Raw genomic sequence first — 22,960 nt, forward strand, 5'->3', positions numbered from 1 at the left:
GCTTCAGTATGCTGAGGCTCACAGGTGTGTGTGTGTGTGTGTGTGTGTGTGGCGGGGGGTGTAGGGGGAGGGGGTGGGGGCGGCTTGGGGGAGCTGGGTGTATATTTGTTGTGGTGTGTGTGTGTGTGTGTGTGTGTGTGTTTTGTAGCGTTTGTGTGTGTGTGTTTGTTGTGGTGTGTTTGTGTTGGGAGGTATGTTGATAAGTGTGTGTATGTGTGTTGTGGTGTGTGTGCATGTTGTAGTGTGTGTGTGTGTGTGTGTGTGTGTACGTGAGTTTGTGTGTTTTTGTGCTGTTGTGTGTCTGTGCGTGTGTGTGTGTGTGTGTTTGTGTGCAAGAGTGTGTGTGTGTGTGTCGGTTGTAGTGTGTGTGTGTGTTTGTGTGCATACATATATGTGTACGTGAGTTTGTGTGTTTGTGTGCTGTTGTGTGTCTGTGCATGTGTGTGTCTGTGTGTTTGTGTGCATGAGTGTGTGTGTGTGTGTCTGTGTGTGTGTGTGTAGGTTGTAGTGTGTGTGTGTGTGTGTGTTTGTGTGCATACATATATGTGTGTGTGTGTGTAGATACATCGGAGCCAAAAATAGTAAGACTACTATGTACTGTATTGTGTTGCATTACTTTTTTGTCACAACAGATTTCTGTGTGTGAAATGCAGGCTGTTTTCCCTAAAGAGAGATCATCAGCACTGTGCAGTATCACCGCTACATTTTTTCTTTTCTTGTCTTCGTCAAGCGTATAATTGTTTTACTATCAAAGTGTTCACAGAAAAGCCCACCACTAGTGTGAAAAGTAGGATTAACAAAAACAGAGTCAGACCTGCCAAAGAAGACGTGTATATACATACCATTGACAGGAGGTGTTGCTTCTGGTTTTGTTCGTTCATAAAGTGGCCAGGGATTGCGTTAACGCATGTTTTTCGCGTATTTGACGCATTTTGATTTTCGCTGACGCATTTTCACAGCGCTCATGCGTAACACTTACGCAAAACAACTTTTACTCCAAGCCGTATCAATGCAACTTTAGGACTGACTTGGCAGCTAGGTTTGCGATACTGAATCAGACAGTACAAGACAAAGTGTCTGTGCATGCGGAGCACTGCGAGATGCCTACGTGACTCTTAACAGCTACAGCCAATTAACAGAGTACGCGCGCACACAACACTGCTTAGCTGACGAGTTTTGGAACAGAGTGGCGTCATTACAGGGCGTGACCCTGTAGTGGAAAGTTAAGCCTTGTTTGACTGCTGAACGTTACTCAGCTAGCTGGCAAAATATGATCAAAACTGCTGACCGATCAAGACTGACAGATGCGCATGTGGACACGCTGTTGCGCATTGCAATGGAAGGTCCAGCATTGAGCCAGTGCAACAAACTGATTGTCAGGGCTTGCGGTGAATTTCAGCGCCGACATGAGCGGCGAAAATAGGTGAGTAAACCTTTGATTTAGTGTCATAGGTCTGACACAATTCTGACTCTTACGCGTTTTTTTGCCGACTTTGCGTAAGCTGCACGCGTTTTGAAAAAGTCTAGCGCGATCCCTGAGTGGCAGGACGGTTAAGATGCTTTTTTGCCAAGACAATATCTGTGAGCATCTGGGTTTAAATCTGGGTCTTGCCCATTCTCCCAAGTTTGACAGGAAAATCATACTGAGCCCGTAGTTTTTCAGAGGAGACGATTAACCGAGGTCCCATGTGCAGCACACATTTTGTGCACTGATATAGAACCCATGGTGACATAAGTGTTATCTTCTGGCAAATTCAGTAGAATATATCCACTCTGATAAATGCATATGCATGCACTCAAGGCCTGATTAGTGAATTGGGTTATGCTGCTGGTCAGGCATCTGCCTTACATGTGATGTAACATGTATGGATTTGTCTGAACGCTGTGAAGCCTCATTGAGAAAGTGAAACTGTTTGGTCCTCAGTTTCAGTTTCAGTTTTTCAAGAAGGTGTTACGGCGCTCAGACAAATCCATATATGCTACACCACATCTGCTAGCCAGATGTCTGACAACAGCATAACTCAATACGCTTGTCAGGCCTTGAGTGCATGCTTATATATTTATGTAAATGTATATTTGTGGGTTTCTTCTGAAGAAATTTTCCAGAGGACAACACTTTTGTTGCCATGGGTTCTTTTCCAGTGTGCCAAGAGCGTGCTGCAGACAGGACCTCAGTTTATCGTCTCATCTGAAAGACTAGACTCTCAGTTTGATTTTCCAGTCAAACTTGGGAGAAAGGGCGAGAGTGGGATTCGAACCCACACCCTCACCGACTCTCTGTATTGGCAGCTGAGCGTCTTAACCATTCTGCCACCTTCCTCCTCCTCAGGAAACGCTCCATCACCCAGCTGCCCAACTACCACGTGACGTGTGCCGGGGTGACCCACTTTCACGACGTGCACCACGAGGCATGGACATACGAACGTATGCACCGGGTTGTGTCGCAGCAAAGCGCCACCGTCATTTTCTACTCGCTGCTGGAACACGCCCTGCTGATGTGGGTCTTACAGCCTGGGGCAGGGCTGGTTCGATTCTACACTGGCCGCTCCTTCAAAGAGGCGACCATCAGGCAGCAGGTGACCTTTTCCTGAACTACCACTCTTGGTTGTTGTTGTGTTTTTTTTTTTTTTTTTTTTTTTTTTACTGGGTTTGCTTTGTTTGGTTTTGCTCTCTCCTGGTCAGGCATCTGCTTAGCAGATGTGGTGCAGTGTGTATGGATTTGTCAGAAAGCGCTGACGCCTCCTTGAGTAACTGATCTGAACGGTTCTCTCCAGTATCGTTTTCTTGCATGAACAACAGAACTACACTTTGTTCTCTAAAGTATCATTTTCTTGCATGTGCACTAGAACTACACTTTGTTCTCTAAAGTATCATTTTCTTGCATGAACAACAGAACTACACTTTGTTCTCTCCAGTATCATTTTCTTGCGTGAACAACAGAACTACACTTTGCTCTCTCCACTATCATTTTCTTGCATGAACAACAGAACTACACTTTGTTCTCTAAAGTATCATTTTCTTGCATGAACAACAGAACTATATTTTGTTCTCTCAAGTATCATTTTCTTGTATGAACAACAGAACTACACTTTGTTCTCTAAAGTATCATTTTCTTGCATGAACAACAAAACTACACTTTCTTCTCTCCAGTATCATTTTCTTGCATGAACAACAGAACTACACTTTGTTCTCTAAAGTATCATTTTCTTGCATGAACAACAGAACTACACTTTGCTCTCTAAAGTATCATTTTCTTGCATGAACAACAGAACTACACTTTGTTCTCTCCACTATCATTTTCTTGCATGAACAACAGAACTACACTTTGTTCTCTCCACTATCATTTTCTTGCATGAACAACAGAACTACACTTTGTTCTCTCCACTATCATTTTCTTGCATGAACACTAGAACTACACTTTGTTCTCTTCATCATCATTTTCTTGCATGAACAACAGAACTACACTTTGTTCTCTCCACTATCATTTTCTTGCATGAACAACAAAACTACACTTTATTCTCTAAAGTATCATTTTCTTGCATGTGCACTAGAACTACACTTTGTTCTCTTCAGCATCATTTTCTTGCATGAACAACAGAACTACACTTTGTTCTCTCCACTATCATTTTCTTGCATGAACAACAGAACTACACTTTGTTCTCTCCAGTATCATTTTCTTGCATGAACAACAGAACTACACTTTGTTCTCTCCACTATCATTTTCTTACATGAACAACAAAACTACACTTTCTTCTCTCCAGTATCATTTTCTTGCATGAACACTAGAACTACACTTTGTTCTCTCCACTATCATTTTCTTGTATGAACAACAGAACTACACTTTGTTCTCTCCACTATCATTTTCTTGCATGAACAACAGAACTACACTTTCTTCACTCCAGTATCGTTTTCTTGCATGAACACTAGAACTACACTTTGTTCTCTCCAGTATCATTTTCTTGCATGAACACTAGAACTACACTTTGTTCTCTCCAGTATCATTTTCTTGCATGAACAACAGAACTACACTTTGTTCTCTCCAATATCATTTTCTTGCATGAACACTAGAACTACACTTTGTTCTCTCCAGTATCATTTTCTTGCATGAACAACAGAACTACACTTTGTTCTCTCCAATATCATTTTCTTGCATAAAGTAAGAACAGAACCAGTATCATTTTCTTGCATGAACACTAGAACTACACTTTGTTCTCTTCAGCGTCATTTTCTTGCATGTACTCTTGAGCTACATTAGAATGCATCCAACCTTGTGCTGTCTGCATCTCAACAGGGGACTAGGCAAGCATAAAGGTCTGGAATGTAGTTTGTTTGTCATCTGTCCTGACTGAAAGTAAGACACAGAGTTGTGTGGTTGCAGTATGGTTCATAACATTGAAACACATGGTGGCTAGTTTGTAATCTGCCTTGATGGAAAGTAAGTCACGAGCGTATGTGGGTAAGGGATGGCTTACGACATTAAAACTCATGGTAATTCACAATCTGTCCTGCCCAAAAGTTGGTCACAGAGGTACGTAGTTGCAGGATGGTTTCATGACAGGCTGCAGTCTGTCCTGTGACACAGGTGGCCAGTTTACTTCACAAACAGTCACACAGGTACGTGGTTGTAGGATGGTGTTATGACAGGTTGTAGTCTGTCCTGTGACACAGGTGGCCAGTTTACTTCACAAACAGTCACACAGGTATGTGGTTGTAGGATGGTGTTATGACAGGTTGTAGTCTGTCTTGTGACACAGGTGGCCAGTTTACTTCACAAACAGTCACACAGGTACATGGTTGTAGGATGGTGTTATGACAGGTTGCAGTCTGTCCTGTGACACAGGTGGCCAGTTTACTTCACAAACAGTCACACAGGTACGTGGTTGTAGGATGGTGTTATGACAGGTTGTAGTCTGTCCTGTGACACAGGTACGTGGTTGTAGGATGGTGTTATGACAGGTTGCAGTCTGTCCTGTGACACAGGTGGCCAGTTTACTTCACAAACAGTCACACAGGTACGTGGTTGCAGGATGGTGTTATGACAGGTTGCAGTCTGTCCTGTGACACAGGTGGCCAGTTTACTTCACAAACAGTCACACAGGTACGTGGTTGTAGGATGGTGTTATGACAGGTTGTAGTCTGTCCTGTGACACAGGTGGCCAGTTTACTTCACAAACAGTCACACAGGTATGTGGTTGTAGGATGGTGTTATGACAGGTTGTAGTCTGTCCTGTGACACAGGTATGTGGTTGTAGGATGGTGTTATGACAGGTTGCAGTCTGTCCTGTGACACAGGTGGCCACTTTGCTAGAGGAGCTCCTGCAGGAGAGGACCAACACCAACAACCTGACCTGCTGTGAGAGTCGGGCCCTGCCCCTCAGGGACGCTCACCTGGACTTCCTCAGAAAACAGAACCTGCGACGCCAGACAGCAGACAAGGGAGCGAATCAGCAGGGGGAGGAGGAGAAGAGAAAAGAAACGGCAGAGGCCAAGGTCAAGGACACACCTTCCTCGTCAGCGAAGAAATCGCCGCAGCGGCAGCTGTACGAAATTCTTCTGGCGCCGGTGGAGGACATTTTGTTGAAGGTGGGTTGATGGGGAAGGTAGATATGGAGATGTTTTGTCATTGATGTTGATGGGTAAACTTCAACAGACGTTGGTATATTTGAGGAAATATGTATATGTAAATGATATTTTAATTACACATACTTAACCGTGACCCACTAGTGCAGACTCCGGCAGGGGTCTGATTCCTGTCCTGTGCAAACTACTACCCGCCTATGCGGAGAAAATGAAAGTAGCTACGGCCGATAACCTCCCTAAATAGGTTACCTCCCCTGTGTATCCCTGACTAGTGCCCTCTTTTTCCGGCAGCCATCTTGACTCCTGATCCTGTGCTCTTCATACGGTTAAGGTTGTTGTTTTTTTGTATTTCTGTCTGTCTATCGATTCTTTGACACTCATGTTTTATATCTGACGCAGACTTGTATCAGGTCACAAACTTACTTAGCTAGTTTGGCCAATCAAGCTAAAATTATGGCGCAATCTCGATCGCAAGGGCCCTCTACCTACAGGTACAGGTACAGTATTTGGGGCAGAAATTAAGCCTTGCATCATTAATAAGCCTTGTGGACTATTAGATTATAAAAAAAATCTCTCAATACAATTAGGGGGGAATTTCCTATAGTGACAGGTATTTGAACATCTGACCAGGTAAATGAGGGGTCAATGTTAGTTCCCTTCAGTGTGTGTATGTGTATGTGTGTGTGTGTGTGTGAGTGCATGTTTGTCAGTGTGTGTGAGTGCATGTGTGTGTGCATGTGAGTGTTTTGTGTGCATGTGTGTATTGTATATATATTCAGTTGGCTATAAGCATACACTGCATGCATTCCTCTGTGTGTGTGTGTGTGTGTGTGTGTGTGTGTGTGTGTGTTGACCTCACCAGATGGAAGAGCCGCGCCACCTGGTGGTTGTTCCGGACAAGGAGCTGCACCACTGCCCGTTTTCCGCCCTCCAGGACTGGCGGGGCATGCTCATCGGCAAAAGATTCCACGTGACTCACGTCCCCTGTCTCCTCCTGCTGGACAGAGTCGTGCAAAATGAGCAGGCTGCCATGCGTCGCCATGACGATCTCGACTTTGAGCGAACGCAGAGTCGTAAAGGTGTGTGTGTGTGTGTGTGTACGTGTGTGTGTGTGTGTGTGTGTGTGATGTGTGTGTGTGTGTGATGTGTGTGTATATGTGTCATGTGTCATGTGTGTGTGTTGTGTGTGTGTGTGTGACTGAAGCCTGACTGAACGACACTGGAAATGAATAATGAGCGCTTAGAGCTTGTTCTCTGTCCAAGGATACGCACTATGTAAGTATCGCATCCATTATCTGTCAGTCAATCAGTGAGTCAGTCCATTGGTGAACGGACAGTCTTGTATCCATTATCAGTCAGTCAATCATTGAGTCAGTCCATTGGTGAACGGACAGTCTTGTATCCATTATCAGTCAGTCAATCATTGAGTCAGTCCATTGGTGAACGGACAGTCTTGTATCCATTATCTGTCAGACAATCAATGAGTCAGTCTTCATTCTTTGTGCAGGGGGGTTGAGGAAGTTGATAACGCAGGCTGTATTACCGGGCAACAGCAACGCTGTGTTGAGCAGCGCCCGAGACCAGTACAGTCCCAGGTCTTCCGTACCTGATGCCGCCCTTGTCAACCCCAAACAGGTAACATTGACTTCTGAACTAACAGGTCGTGATGCCACCCCTATCAACCCCAAACAGGTAACATTGACTTCTGAACTAACAGGTCCTGATGCCACCCCTATCAACCCCAAACAGGTAACATTGACTTCTGAACTAACAGGTCCTGATGCCACCCCTATCAACCCCAAACAGGTAACATTGGCTTCTGAACTAACAGGTCCTGATGCCACCCCTATCAACCCCAAACAGGTAACATTGACTTCTGAACTAACAGGTCATGATGCCACCCCTATCAACCCCAAACAGGTAACATTGGCTTCTGAACTAACAGGTCCTGATGCCACCCCTATCAACCCCAAACAGGTAACATTGGCTTCTGAACTAACAGGTCGTGATGCCACCCCTATCAACCCCAAACAGGTAACATTGACTTCTGAACTAACACCTCCTGATGCCACCCCTATCAACCCCAGACAGGTAACATTGGCTTCTGAACTAACAGGTCGTGATGCCACCCCTATCAACCCCAAACAGGTAACATTGACTTCTGAACTAACAGGTCGTGATGCCACCCCTATCAACCCCAAACAGGTAACATTGACTTCTGAACTAACAGGTCGTGATGCCACCCCTATCAACCCCAAACAGGTAACATTGGCTTCCGAACAGCTAATGCCACCCCTATCAACCCCAAACAGGTAACATTGGCTTCTGAACTAACAGGTCGTGATGCCACCCCTATCAACCCCAAACAGGTAACATTGGCTTCCGAACAGCTAATGCCACCCCTATCAACCCCAAACAGGTAACATTGGCTTCTGAACTAACAGGTCGTGATGCCACCCCTATCAACCCCAAACAGGTAACATTGGCTTCCGAACAGCTAATGCCACCCCTATCAACCCCAAACAGGTAACATTGCCTTCCGAACAGCTAATACCACCCCTATCAACCCCAAACAGGTAACATTGACTTCTGAACTAACAGGTCGTGATGCCACCCCTATCAACCCCAAACAGGTAACACTGCCTTCCGAACAGCTGATGCTACCCCTCTCAACCCTAAACAGGTAACATTGGCTTCCGAACAGCTAATGCCACCCTTATCAACCCCAAACAGGTAACATTCACTTCTGAACTAACAGGTCGTGATGCCACCCCTATCAACCCCAAACAGGTAACATTGCCTTCCGAACAGCTAATGCCACCCCTATCAACCCCAAACAGGTAACATTGCCTTCCGAACAGCTAATGCTACCCCTATCAACCCTAAACAGGTAACATTGCCTTCCGAACAGCTAATGCCACCTCTATCAACCCTAAACAGGTAACATTGGCTTCCGAACAGCTAATGCCACCCCTATCAACCCTAAACAGGTAACATTGGCTTCCGAACAGCTAATGCCACCCCTATCAGCCCCAAACAGGTAACATTAGCTTCCAAACAGCTAATGCCACCCCTATCAACCCCAGACAGGTAACATTCATTTCTGAACAGCTGATGCCGCCCCCATCAACCCCATACAGGTAATATCCACTTCTGAACTAACAGGTCCTGATGCCACCCCAATCAAACCTTAATGTTTGGATTATGCAATGTTTGAAATGCCATGTCCAAAGCATGGATTCTTTGTTCAGAAAAACAAAACAAAAAATGTTTTGAATATGCTGTAAAGTGGTATGTAGATCTTTAACAGCTTTCCTTTTCTCCTCTTGTTTATTGTGTGTGTGTGTGTGTGTGTGTGTGTGTGTGTGTGTGTTTGTTTGCTTGCTTTTTATAAACCTGGATTCAAAAATACATGTCAGGTTCAGGTATTGCAGAAACATGGCCCATCATGTGTGAATGTGTGTCTTCATGTTTTACATTTATTTGCTTATTTATCATCATTGTTATCTTATTTATTTATTTATTTATTATTATTATTATTATTATATTATTTTATTATTATTATTATTACTACTACCTTTTTTTGGTATTATAATTATTATTTATTTATTTATGTAAGCTTATCTATTATTTATTCACCTTTTTTTTAATCTTTTTTTTTTTTTCTCAAGGCCTGACTAAGCGCGTTGGGTTACGCTGCTGGTCAGGCATCCGCTTGGCAGATGTGGTGTAGCGTATATGGATTTGCCCGAACGCAGTGATGCCTCCTTGAGCTACTGAAACTGAAACTGAAACTGGCCCATTGAGTATCAAACTTGTCTTTCTTTTATTTTCGATTTTTCTTTGATTGGAATCCAGGTTTCGAACCCCCGACTTCTGACATCAGGGCCGCCGTTGACACCAAGTAAGCCGCTGTCTCGCCAGGCAATGATGAGCCGAGAGGCGACCTTCAGGTCAGTCAGGAGTGGGTCGCCCCCTGGTGGTGTGGCAGCAGACAAAGGGGGCCACAACTCCTCCGCCCATCACAGCTTGCCGGACATTGTGGAAAACTCATCTGTCGGGGACATCCCGCACACTGTCGGTGAGGGAGCAACTCAAGATTACATCACCATGCATGAATACAAGTTAATAATACAGTGCAAGAGCGCAATACAAAGCAACAAAAAAATGCTATATAATACTAAAAACAATACAAGAATATAATACAATGCAAAAACGCAATACAAGACAACAAAAAGTTCAATATGATACAAGATACAAATGCAAGAACACAATACAATAAAAAATACAACATGATGCAAAAAACAGTACAAGAAAAAATACAATGCAAAAACGCAATACAAGACAACAAAAAATTCAGTATGATACAAGATACAAATGCAAGAACATAATACAGCAAAAAATACATTGCAATAGAATAAACAGTACAAGAATATAGTACAATACAAGAACACAATGCAAGAGCATAATACAATACTACAAAAATATAATATGATACAAGAAACAATACAGGAATGCAATCTAATCAAGAATATACTACAAAAATACAATGCTGTACGATAATTCAGTACAGTACAAGAATATAATACAGGAATACAATACAAGAACACAGACAGAATACAAGTATAGTGTACAAAAATGCAATACAAGAAGACAATTCAAGAAAACATGATGATGATGATAATAATAATGATAAGAAGAAGAAGAATATTACTGTTATTTCCTCCCTTTCTGCTGATTATGCCCTCTGCCATGTAAGGCAACGACAAAGAATCGCCACTCTTGTCTGTTTTGTATTTCTCTTTTCATCACAACAGATTTCTCTGTGTGAAATTTGGGCTGCTCTCCCCAGGGAGAGCGTGTTGCTACACTACAGTGCCACCCTTTTTTTGTGTGTATTTTTTCCTGCGTGCAGTTTTTTTGTTTGTTTGTTTGTTTGTCCTATTGAAGTGGATTTTTCTACAGAATTTTGCCAGGGACAACCCTTTTGTTGCAGTGGGTTCTTTTACGTGCACTAAGTGTATGCTGCACATGGGACCTTCCTTTGTTTATCGTCTCATCCAAATACTAGCGTCCAGACCACCACTCAAGGTCTAGTGGAGGGGGAGAAAATATTGGCAGTTGAGCCATGATTCAAACCAGCGTGCTCAAATTCTCTTGCTTCCTAGGCGGATGCGTTACCTCTAGGCCACCACTCCACAGTCTTGGGCCAGTCTCTGAAAATGAAATGGTACCCCAGGTGTGATTTTGGTTCTTGAATTTTCCTTTGACTGTCCTTAGTATTATTGTTATGATCATCGTCAACGTCATCACCATTATCATGTTCTTGAGTTATACTTCGACTGTCCTTCTTCTTCTTATTATTATTATTGTTGTTATGATCATCGTCATCATGGTCATTACCATTATCATCATGTTAACGACACAACAGGCTCTCCGGTACCTGTGAGCAAGATGATGAGCTCCCACACGTACTCCACGATGACCACCCGCACGTGGACAGGCACCGACATCACCTCCTCCACCCAGGTGGTCACCCCCTTCCAGCAGCTCAGCGACAAGGACAAGTGTGTGGTGTTTGGGGCGCCGCTTTTACCTGACAGGTGAGAGGCCATCGTTTAAAGGGTGGTGTTCAGAGCGCTGCGTTTACCAGGCAGGTGAAAGGATATCATTAAAAGGGTGGTGTTCAGGGCGCTGTGTTTACCTCACAGGTGAGAGGACATCGTTAAAAGGGCGGTGTTCAGGGCGCTGTGCTTACCTGACAGGTGAGAGGACATCGTTAAAAGGGCGGTGTTCAGGGCGCTGTGCTTACCTGACAGGTGAGAGGACATCATTAAAAGGGTGGTGTTCAGGGCGCTGTGTTTACCTGACAGGTGAGAGGACATCGTTAAAAGGGTGGTGTTCAGGGCGCTGTGTTTACCTCACAGGTGAGAGGACATCATTAAAAGGGTGGTGTTTAGTGTGCCGTGTTTACCTGACAGGTGAGAGAACAGTGTTAAAAAGGTTGTGTTCAGGGCGCTGTGTTTACCTGACAGGTGAGAGGACATCGTTAAAAGGGCGGTGTTCAGGGCGCTGTGCTTACCTGACAGGTGAGAGGACATCGTTAAAAGGGCGGTGTTCATTGCATTGTGCTTACCTGACAGGTGAGAGGACATCGTTAAAAGGGCGGTGTTCAGGGCGCTGTGCTTACCTGACAGGTGAGAGGACATCATTAAAAGGGCGGTGTTCAGGGCGCTGTGTTTACCTGACAGGTGAGAGGACATCGTTAAAAGGGTGGTGTTCAGGGCGCTGTGTTTACCTCACAGGTGAGAGGACATCATTAAAAGGGTGGTGTTTAGTGTGCCGTGTTTACCTGACAGGTGAGAGAACAGTGTTAAAAAGGTTGTGTTCAGGGCGCTGTGTTTACCTGACAGGTGAGAGGACATCGTTAAAAGGGCGGTGTTCAGGGCGCTGTGCTTACCTGACAGGTGAGAGGACATCGTTAAAAGGGCGGTGTTCATTGCATTGTGCTTACCTGACAGGTGAGAGGACATCGTTAAAAGGGCGGTGTTCAGGGCGCTGTGCTTACCTGACAGATGAGAGGACATCATTAAAAGGGTGGTGTTCAGGGGCCATGTTTACCTGACAGATGAGAAGACATCATTAAAAGGGTGGTGTTCAGGGGCCATGTTTACCTGACAGGTGAGAGGACATCGTTAAAAGGGCCGTGTTCAGGGCGCTGTGCTTACCTGACAGGTGAGAGGACATTGTTAAAAGGGTGGTGTTCAGGGCGCTGTGTTTACCTGACAGGTGAGAGGACATCATTGAAAGGGTGGTGTTCAGGGCGCTGTGTTTACCTGACAGGTGAGAGGACATCGTTTAAAGGGTGGTGTTCAGGGGCCATGTTTACCTGACAGATGAGAGGACATCGTTAAAAGGGTGGTGTTCAGGGGCCATGTTTACCTGACAGATGAGAGGACATCGTTAAAAGGGTGGTGTTCAGGGTGCTGTGTTTACCTGACAGGTGAGAGGACATCGTTAAAAGGGTGGTGTTCAGGGGCCATGTTTACCTGACAGATGAGAGGACATCGTTAAAAGGGTGGTGTTCAGGGGCCATGTTTACCTGACAGATGAGAGGACATCGTTAAAAGGGTGGTGTTCAGAGCGCTGCGTTTACCAGGCAGGTGAAAGGATATCATTAAAAGGGTGGTGTTCAAGGCGCTGTGTTTACCTGACAGGTGAAAGGACATCATTAAAAGGGTGGTGATCAGGGCGCTGTGTTTATCTGAAAGGTGAGAGGATATCATTAAAAGGGTGGTGTTCAGGGCACTGTGTTTACCTGACAGGTGAGAGGACATCGTTAAAAGGGTGGTGTTCAGGGCACTGTGTTTACCTGACAGGTGAGAGGACATCGTTAAAAGGGTGGTGTTCAGGGCGCTGTGTTTACCTGACAGGTGAGAGGACATCGTTAAAAGGGCGGTGTTCAGGGCGCTGTGCTTACCTGACAGGTGAGAGGACATCGTTAAAAGGGCGGTGTTCAGGGCGCTGTGCTTACCTGACAGGTGAGAGGACATCGTTAAAAGGGCGGTGTTCAGGGCGCTGTGTTTACCTGACAGGTGAGAGGACATCGTTAAAAGGGCGGTGTTCAGGGCGCTGTGCTTACCTGACAGATGAGAGGACATCGTTAAAAGGGTCGTGTTCAGGGTGCTGTGTTTACCTGACAGATGAGAGGACATCGTTAAAAGGGCGGTGTTCAGGGTGCTGTGTTTACCTGACAGATGAGAGGACATCGTTAAAAGGGTGGTGTTCAGGGTGCTGTGTTTACCTGACAGGTGAGAGGACATCATTAAAAGGGCCGTGTTCAGGGCGCTGTGTTTACCTGACAGGTGAGAGGACATCGTTAAAAGGGCGGTGTTCAGGGCGCTGTGCTTACCTGACAGGTGAGAGGACATCGTTAAAAGGTTGAAGGTCCCACAGCTCTTTACAGCCATCAGGGGCAGTGAATTTACGTTGGATGTAAGCTTGATGTTACCTCAGGGAGGTGACAGCCCATCACTGATGAGCATGCCTGTCAGCAACAGTCGAGAGGTTGATTCTTTTTCTCTCTCTCTTTTTTTTTGTTTTTGGTGTCTGTTGTGTATAAATGTTTTTTTGTTTTTTTTTATTGAATGGGGGCACCGAAGGCCTGATCAGCGTGTGTTGTTTATGAGAAGATCAGGTGTTTGCTTCTTTTATCTCTCTCTCTCTCTCTCTCTCTCTCTCTCTCTCTCTCTCTATATATATATATATATATATATATATATATATATATATGTTGTTATTTATACACCTCCTTGAAACTGAAACTGAAAAACTGAAAACTTAAACATTCTTTTCAATACTTAGTTGTTTTTGTCAGAGATGTGAATAGGTTCAGTGTGACTGGTTTTACTGTGAACATTATTGCTTTCTTATTCTTAGCTGTGTTTGTCAGAGATGCTAATAGGTTTGGTATGATTGACTTCACTGTGAACAATCATCGCTTCCCCCACAACAGTTTGTTGGTGCATGGGCGCCCATGGAAACCAAGCAGTGAGCTGCTGTCGGCAAAGCACGAGCTGAGCATTGTGGGAGGTCTGCTGGATGCGGATCCTATCGTCAGCGAGCAGGCAACCAAACAGCGATTCCTGAGGGAGATCCAAGACGCGTCCGTCATTCACATAGGTTGGCTGGTGATATACCTTCTCTTCACAAATGTCATAGATAGCAAAGTTCTGCTGATTGAAAATGAGTATTTCTTTGGTTGTAACTGCTTATTGTTGTATGCTCTGATATCAGAAAACTTAGTACTCGGTGTTGCTTTGTCGTTGTTATTTTTACGGATAAAAAGAATGTTTGGCAGATTTTTTGTTTTCCCACGCAAACCAAATTTTGTTTTAGATTAGACAGGCAGACAGGTTATTTTTCAGTGAGTTTTTTAAAAACATAATCGAGCTTGTTATTGCATGCCATGTTAGCCTTTCGTTTTAATCATCTGAATCCCAAATAAACTGTTACTCTCCCCCTCGACCCCCGCCGACCCCCTGATCCCCCCTCCTCCCCTCCTCCCCCCGTGTCAACCACCCTCTCTCAAGGTCTTTTTTTTTTCTTTCTTTTTTTTTTTGTTGTTGCTTATGGGCTGCAACTCCCACGTTCACTCGTATACACGAGTGGGCTTTTACATGTATGACCATTTTTAACCCCACCATGCAGCCAGTCATGCTCCATTTTCATGGAGGTGCACGCTGGGTATGTTCTTGTTTCCATGACCAACCGAACACTGACATGGATTACAGAATCTTTAACGTGCATATTTGATTTTCTACCTGGGTATACACAAAAAAGGGGGTTCAGGCACTAGCAGATCTGGGAGATCGGAAGAATCTCCTCCCTTTACTCACCAGGCGCCGTGACCAGGGTTCGAACCTGAGACCCTCAGATTGAAAGTCCAGGGCCTGAACACCCGGCGGTAGCTCCCGTCCTTTCAGGCTTTGACCAGTGCACTAGGTCTGTGTGAAGGTCACGCATCAGCCCATCCCCTCCTTGTTCTTTTTTCTTTTTTAAAGCAGAGCATGGTGCAGTATGTGATTATTTTGTATTTTTTGTATTTTGTATTTCTTTTTATCACAACAGATTTCTCTGTGTGAAATTCGGGCTGCTCTCCCCATGGAGAGCGCGTCGCTATACTACAGCGCCACCCATTTTTTTGGTATTTTTTCCTGCGTGCCGTTATATTTGTTTTTCCTGTCGAAGTGGATTTTTCTACAGAATTTTGCCAGGGACAATGGAAGGTCATTAGTTCCCCCCCCCCCCCCCCCGGCCCCCCACCACCACCTCTACCCATTTATCAGTGCCTTGGGGGTTAAAAAGGAAGTCAGCCGGGTTGGATGGATATTTCTTGTCATTTGTGTTCAGAGTGGGAGAGAAAAAAGAATGAGGCATTGAATAGATGTTGGGTGTTTTTGTTTTTTTTTAATTTTTCAAACTGAAACACTTCAAATGCCATTAACTCACACACACACACACCCCCACACGACCCCCCCGCCCCCACCCCCGCCCCCCTCTGACACACACAGCCACTCACGCTTGCCTGGAGGAAGGAATGCTGCTGGTGACCCCTGACCCCAACGAAGCAGACAAGGAGGATAGCAGCAGAAGCTCCCACCTGCTGACGGCGGAGGACGTCATGACGAGCGGACTGCAGGCCCAGCTGGTGGTGATGTCAGGGGGATACACGCCCACCAGGGGGTCCTCGCTCTCTGCCGCCTCTCGTCTGCCGTCCATCTTTCTAACTGCCGGTACGTTGCTGCCACTGCTAGACCCCCACCCCATCGCCACTGCTAGACACCACCCCACTGCCACTGCTAGACTCCACCCCACTTCCACTTAGACTCCACCCCACTGCCACTGCTAGACTCCACCCCATTGCCACTGCTAGACTCCACCCCACTGCCACTTAGACTCCACCCCACTGCCACTTAGACTCCACCCCACTGCCACTGCTAGACCCCACATCATTGCCACTGCTAGACTCCACCCCCTTGCCACTGCTAGACTTCACCCCATTGCCACTGCTAGACTCCACCCCATTGGCACTGCTAGACTCCACCCCACTGCCACTTAGACTCCACCCCACTGCCACTTAGACTCCACCCCACTGCCACTGCTAGACCCCACATCATTGCCACTGCTAGACTCCACCCCCTTGCCACTGCTAGACTTCACCCCATTGCCACTGCTAGACTCCACCCCATTGGCACTGCTAGACTCCACCCCACTGCCACTTAGACTCCACCCCATTGGCACTGCTAGACTCCACCCCATTGCCACTGCTAGACCCCACCCCATTGGCACTGCTAGACTCCACCCCATTGGCACTGCTAGACTCCACCCCATTGCCACTGCTAGACTCCACCCCATTGGCACTGCTAGACTCCACCCCATTGCCACTGCTAGACTCCACCCCCTTGCCACTGCTAGACTCCACCCCACTGCCACTTAGACTCCACCCCATTGGCACTGCTAGACTCCACCCCATTGCCACTGCTAGACCCCACCCCATTGGCACTGCTAGACTCCACCCCATTGGCACTGCTAGACTCCACCCCATTGCCACTGCTAGACCCCATATCATTGCCACTGCTAGACTTCACCCCATTGCCACTGCTAGACTTCACCCCATTGCCACTGCTAGACTCCACCCCATTGCCACTGCTAGACTCAGACTCCATCCCATTGCCACTGCTAGATTCAGACTCCACCCCATTGCTACTGCTAGACCCCACCCTCCACCCCATCACCACTGCTAAACCCCACCCTCCACCCCATCACCACTGCTAGACTCCACCCCATTGCTCCACCCCATTACCACTGCTAGACTCAGACTCCACCCCATTCCCACTGCTAGACTCCACCCACCACCCCATCACCACTGCTAGACTCCACCCCATTGCCACTGCTAGACTCAGACTCCACCCCATCACCACTGCTAGACCCCACCCTCCACCCCATCACCACTGCTAGACTCCACCCACCACCCCATCACCACTGCTAGACTCCACCCCATTGCCACTGCTAGACTCAGACTCCACCCCATTGCCACTGCTAGACTCCACCCCATTGCCACTGCTAGACTCCACCCCATTGCCACTGCTAGACTCAGACTCCACCCCATTGCCACTGCTAGACTCCACCCTCCACCCCATCACCACTGCTAGACTCCACCCCATTGCCACTGCTAGACTCAGACTCAGACTTCACCCCATTGCCACTGGTAGACCCTACCCTCCACCCCATCACCACTGCTAGACTCCACCCTCCACCCCATCACCACTGCTAGACTCCACCCCATTGCCACTGCTAGACTCAGACTCCATCCCATCACCACTGCTAGACTCCACCCCATTGCCACTGCTAGACTCAGACTCCACCCCATCACCACTGCTAGACTCCACCCCATCGCCACTGCTAGACTCCACCCCATCGCCACTGCTAGACCCCATCCAATGATCACTTTCACTTTCAGTTTTCTTCTTCACCGCCAGTACATTGCTGCCGCTGCTAGACCCCTTCACCACTGCTAGACCTCATCGCCACTGCTAGACCCCTTCACCACTGCTAGACCCCTTCACCACTGCTAGACCCCTTCACCACTGCTAGACCCTGCTAGACCCCATCACCACTGCTAGACCCCATCACCACTGCTAGACCCCATCACCACTGCTAGACCCCTTCACCACTGCTAGAACCCTTCACCACTGCTAGACCCTGCTAGACCCAGACCCCATCACCACTGCTAGACCCCGTCACCACTGCTAGACCCTGCTAGACCCCTTCACCACTGCTAGACCCTATTGCCACTGCTAGACCCTATCACCACTGCTAGACCCTGCTAGACCCCTTCACCACTGCTAGACCTCATCGCCACTGCTAGACCCTGCTAGACCCCTTCACCACTGCTAGACCCCTTCACCACTGCTAGACCCTGCTAGACCCTGTCACCACTGCTAGACCCTGCTAGACACCTTCACCACTGCTAGACCCCATCACCACTGCTAGACCCCTTCACCACTGCTAGACCCTGCTAGACCCCTTCACCACTGCTAGACCCTGCTAGACCCCTTCACCACTGCTAGACCCCTTCACCACTGCTAGACCCCTTCACCACTGCTAGACCCTGCTAGACCCCTTCACCACTGCTAGACCCTGCTAGACCCCTTCACCACTGCTAGACCCTGCTAGACCCCTTCACCACTGCTAGACCCCATTGCCACTGCTAGACCCCTTCACCACTGCTAGACCCTGCTAGACCTCATCACCACTGCTAGACCCCATCGCCACTGCTAGACCCCATCACCACTGCTAGACCCCATCACCACTGCTAGACCCCATTGCCACTGCTAGACCCCATCAAACCATCACATTCAGTTTCAGTTTCACTTTCTGTTTGTCTTCCCCACCTCTGGTATGTTGCTACCACTGCTAGACCCCATCCAGTGATCCCTTTCAGTTTCAGTTTCTGTCATCTGCTGTCTGTCTTCCTGACTGCCGGCACGTGTTCTTTTGTTGTTTTTTTGTGGCCTCATTTGCATGCAAGTCTGTGGAGCACATGTTTTCTCACTTTTTTTTCTTTTTTTTTCAACTTTTTTTGTGCTCAACACGAGGCTTTCTTCATTGGCCAAAAAAACAACAAACAACAAAAAAGAAAAAAAAGAAAGAAAACACACACCTACTCGCACATTCGTCAACAGACACACACACACACACACACACACACACACACACGCTCATGCAACTCTTCCCCCACCCCAACCCCCACCCACACCCCACCTCTGCCAGTATGTTGCTGCCACTGCTAGACCCCATGGGGCATCAAACAATCACTTTCAGTTTCAGTTTCAATTTCTCAAGGAAACGCCACTGCATTTGGACGAATCCATACCCACTACACCACATCTGCTAGGCGGATAGATGCCCGACCAGCAGCATAACCCACTCACTTAGGTCTTTAGTGTGTGCATATTCATGTACCTATAGTATCAGAGTGGATTTCTGCTACAGAATTTTGCCATGGGTTCTTTTTCAGTGCACCAAGTGCGTGCTGCACACAGGACCTTGGTTAATAGTTCTCATCCGAAGGACTGGACAATCAGTTTGATTTTCCAGTCAAATTTGGGGGAAGGGGCAAGACTGGAATTCGAACCCAGACCCTCACGGACTCTCTGTATTGGCAGATGAGCTTCTTAACCATTCTGCCACCTTCCTTCTTAATGTATGTGTCTTTTCCTGTTACTGTTGTATTGTTGTTGTTTTGTGTTTTGTTTTGTGTTGTTGTTTTGCTGTTGTTTTTTGTCACAACACATTTCTCTTTGTGAAGCTCGTGCTGGTCTCCCCAACAAGGGTGTATCACCACCGTGCAGTGCCAGCTTTATTCTGTTTGTTTTTCTGCCTGCGGGTGTTCTGGTTTTGCTATTAAAGTGGATTTTTCTGCACAATTTTGACAGAGACAGCTAGGCTTGTTGCACATTTCACCCAGGACCTCGACCTCGTCATCTCATCTGAATGACCTGTTGTCCAGACCACCACTCACGGTGTGGTAGGGGTGTGGGGGGTGGGGTGAAATTTGTTCAGTAGTTTTTTGGTGTTTTTTTTTTACTTTTCTTACTGTTGTTACTTTTGTTGCTATTCTCATTCTCATTATTACTATTATTATTATTATTGTTGTAAGTAGTAGTAATATTATCACTTTAGTAAGGCAGGTATTCCTTATGTATAATCACAATGGAATGACAGATGTTCCCTGTGGATAATCACAATGGAATGACAGGCGTTCCCTTTGGATAATCACAGTGGACTGACAGATGTTCCATGTGGATAATTACAAGGGACTGGCAGACGTTCCCTTTGGATAATCACCATGGAATGACAGATGTTCCCTGTGGATAATCACCATGGAATGACAGATGTTCCCTGTGTATAATCACCATGGAATGACAGATGTTCCCTGTGGATAATCACAGTGGAATGACAGATGTTCCCTGTGGATAATCACAGTGGAATGACAGATGTTCCCTGTGTATAATCACAATGGAGTGGCCGATGTTCCCTGTGTATAATCACAATGGAGTGGCAGACGTGACCTCTGTGGGTTGGCAGGTGCCCAGTGCGTGTTGCTGACTCAGTGGCAAGTTCCTGATGCGGCCCTGGAGAAATTCTACTTCACGTTTTACCACAGTCTGAAGCAGGACGACCGCATCTCAGCAGCTCTCTCCGCCGGCATCGACGCTCTGAGAAACGATGACAGGTAGGCTGACTGACTCTGTTTCACCCCAATTTTGTAGTAACATCCACTCTCATATAATATATCTTTACATGTCTGTGTGTTTGTGTGTTTGGTTGAAACCTCACTGAAATGACAAAGGAAAGGAATGATGAGCGCTTAAAGGCAGCTGTCAGTCAGCCCTACCCAGGTAGGCAGCTTGTTTTAGCCAATGACTCCATCTTTGTAAAGTGCTTAGAGCCTGGTCTCTGACCAATGACAGGGGCTATAGGTATCAGTGATAACAGTTACAATAACTGGAAGACAAAGGCAACAGTCAAGTGGTTAAAGCATTGGACCTACACTCTGAGTGCCCATGGTTCAAATCCTGGTTATGACGCCATATAGATTCAGGCTGAAGTGTTGTTGTTGTTGTTGTTTTTTCCAATCCCCCAGGTCAATAGATGTGCAAACCTGATATGGCCTGAACCTCCTTTGTGTGTACATGAATGCAGAAGATCAAATGCGCTTTTCAAAAATCAGTGTAATCGGTGTCAGCATTTCATAGATTATGGACAAAAAGAAAAATACCCAGCATGCACACCCAGAGTATGGCTGCCTTTCCAGACCACCAGGCACAGCACAAAATGGTGTTAGCCACTGATGGTTCTCTCTTTCCACACCACCAGGCACAGCACAAAATGGTGTTAGCCACTGATGGTGCTTTCTTTCCACACCACCAGGCACAGCACAAAATGGTGTTAGCCACTGATGGTTCTCTCTTTCCACACCACCAGGCACAGCACAAAATGGTGTTAGCCATTGATGGTGCTTTCTTTCCACACCACCAGGCACAGCACAAAATGGTGTTAGCCACTGATGGTGCTTTCTTTCCACACCACCAGGCACAGCACAAAATGGTGTTAGCCACTGATGGTGCTTTCTTTCCAGACCAACAGGCACAGCACAAAATGGTGTTAGCCACTGATGGTGCTTTCTTTCCACACCACCAGGCACAGTACAAAATGGTGTTAGCCACTGATGGTTCTTTCTTTCCAGACCAACAGGCACAGCACAAAATGGTGTTAGCCACTGATGGTTCTCTCTTTCTAGACCACCAGGCACAGCACAAAATGGTGTTAGCCACTGATGGTTCTCTCTTTCCACACCACCAGGCACAGCACAAAATGGTGTTAGCCATTGATGGTGCTTTCTTTCCAGACAACCAGGCACAGCACAAAATGGTGTTAGCCATTGATGGTGCTTTCTTTCCAGACAACCAGGCACAGCACAAAATGGTTTTACACCCAGTTTCAGATTCATTTTCTCAAGGAGGCATCGCTGCAATCAGACAAGTCCAAAAATAGTATACCACATCCACTAGGCAGATGTCTAACAGCAGTATAACCCAATGCGCTAGTCAGGCCTGTGTATGTGTTTACCTGTTTGAGTGGATTTCTTCTGCACAATTTTTCCAGGCAACAACACTTTTGTTGCCATGGGTTCTTTTTCAGCACACCAAATGAATGCTGCCCATGGGATTTCAGTTTATCGTCCCATCCAAATAGATATATGCTCAGGTTTGATTTTTAAGTCACACTTGGGAGAAAGAGGGAAAGCGTGAATTGAACCCAGACCCTCACGGACACTGTATTGGCAATCTGTGTTCTACAGACCACCAGACACAACATAGAATGGTGTCAGCCACTGATGGTGTTCTACAGACCACCAGACACAACATAGAATGGTGTCAGCCACTGATGGTGTTCTGCAGACCACCAGACACGACATAGAATGGTGTCAGCCACTGATGGTGTTCTACAGACCACCAGACACAACATAGAATGGTGTCAGCCACTGATGGTGTTCTACAGACCACCAGACACAACATTAAATGGTGTCAGCCACTGACGATGTTCTACAGACCACCAGACACAACATAGAATGGTGTCAGCCACTGATGGTGTTCTACAGACCACCAGACACGACATAAAATGGTGTCAGCCACTGATGGTGTTCTGCAGACCACCAGACACAACATAAAATGGTGTTAGCTACTCACAGTGTTCTACACACCACACAACATAAAATGGTGTCAGCTACTCACAGTGTTCTACACACCACACAGCATAAAATGGTGTTAGCTACTCACAGTGTTCTACACACCACACAACATAAAATTGTGTCAGCTACTCACAGTGTTCTACACACCACACAACATAAAATTGTGTTAGCTACTCACAGTGTTCTACACACCACACAACATAAAATGGTGTTAGCTACTCACAGTGTTCTACACACCACACAACATAAAATTGTGTTAGCTACTCACAGTGTTCTACACACCACACAACATAAAATGGTGTTAGCTACTCACAGTGTTCTACACACCACACAACATAAAATGGTGTTACCTACTCACAGTGTTCTACAGATCACACAACATAAAATGGTGTTAGCCACTGACGATGTTCTACAGACCACCAAACACAACATAAAATGGTGTCAGCCACTGACAATGTTCTACAGACCACCAAACACAACATAAAATGGTGTCAGCCACTGACAATGTTCTACAGACCACCAAACACAACATAAAATGGTGTCAGCCACTGACGATGTTCT

At 46.4% G+C, this 22,960-nt stretch overlaps 1 protein-coding gene across 4 annotated transcripts in view; it reads left to right on the top strand.

Moving 5' to 3' along the window:
- The window catches only part of LOC143289867 (uncharacterized), a 72,561-nt gene that overhangs the window by 10,460 nt on the left and 39,141 nt on the right, over positions 1 to 22,960 (top strand). For all 4 annotated transcript variants that reach the window (XM_076599065.1, XM_076599064.1, XM_076599066.1 and 1 more), the window contains exons 8-17: positions 1 to 24; positions 2,330 to 2,576; positions 5,293 to 5,583; positions 6,443 to 6,659; positions 7,088 to 7,215; positions 9,439 to 9,661; positions 11,012 to 11,183; positions 14,096 to 14,262; positions 15,654 to 15,875; positions 20,233 to 20,380. The exon at positions 1 to 24 is cut by the window's left edge and continues 354 nt beyond it. In XM_076599065.1, coding sequence (XP_076455180.1) covers positions 1 to 24; positions 2,330 to 2,576; positions 5,293 to 5,583; positions 6,443 to 6,659; positions 7,088 to 7,215; positions 9,439 to 9,661; positions 11,012 to 11,183; positions 14,096 to 14,262; positions 15,654 to 15,875; positions 20,233 to 20,380 — 1,839 coding nt within the window. The remainder of the gene's footprint in view (positions 25 to 2,329; positions 2,577 to 5,292; positions 5,584 to 6,442; positions 6,660 to 7,087; positions 7,216 to 9,438; positions 9,662 to 11,011; positions 11,184 to 14,095; positions 14,263 to 15,653; positions 15,876 to 20,232; positions 20,381 to 22,960) is intronic.

The sequence above is a fragment of the Babylonia areolata genome, chromosome 14, assembly GCF_041734735.1.
Source record: "Babylonia areolata isolate BAREFJ2019XMU chromosome 14, ASM4173473v1, whole genome shotgun sequence".
NCBI lineage: Eukaryota > Metazoa > Mollusca > Gastropoda > Neogastropoda > Buccinidae > Babylonia > Babylonia areolata.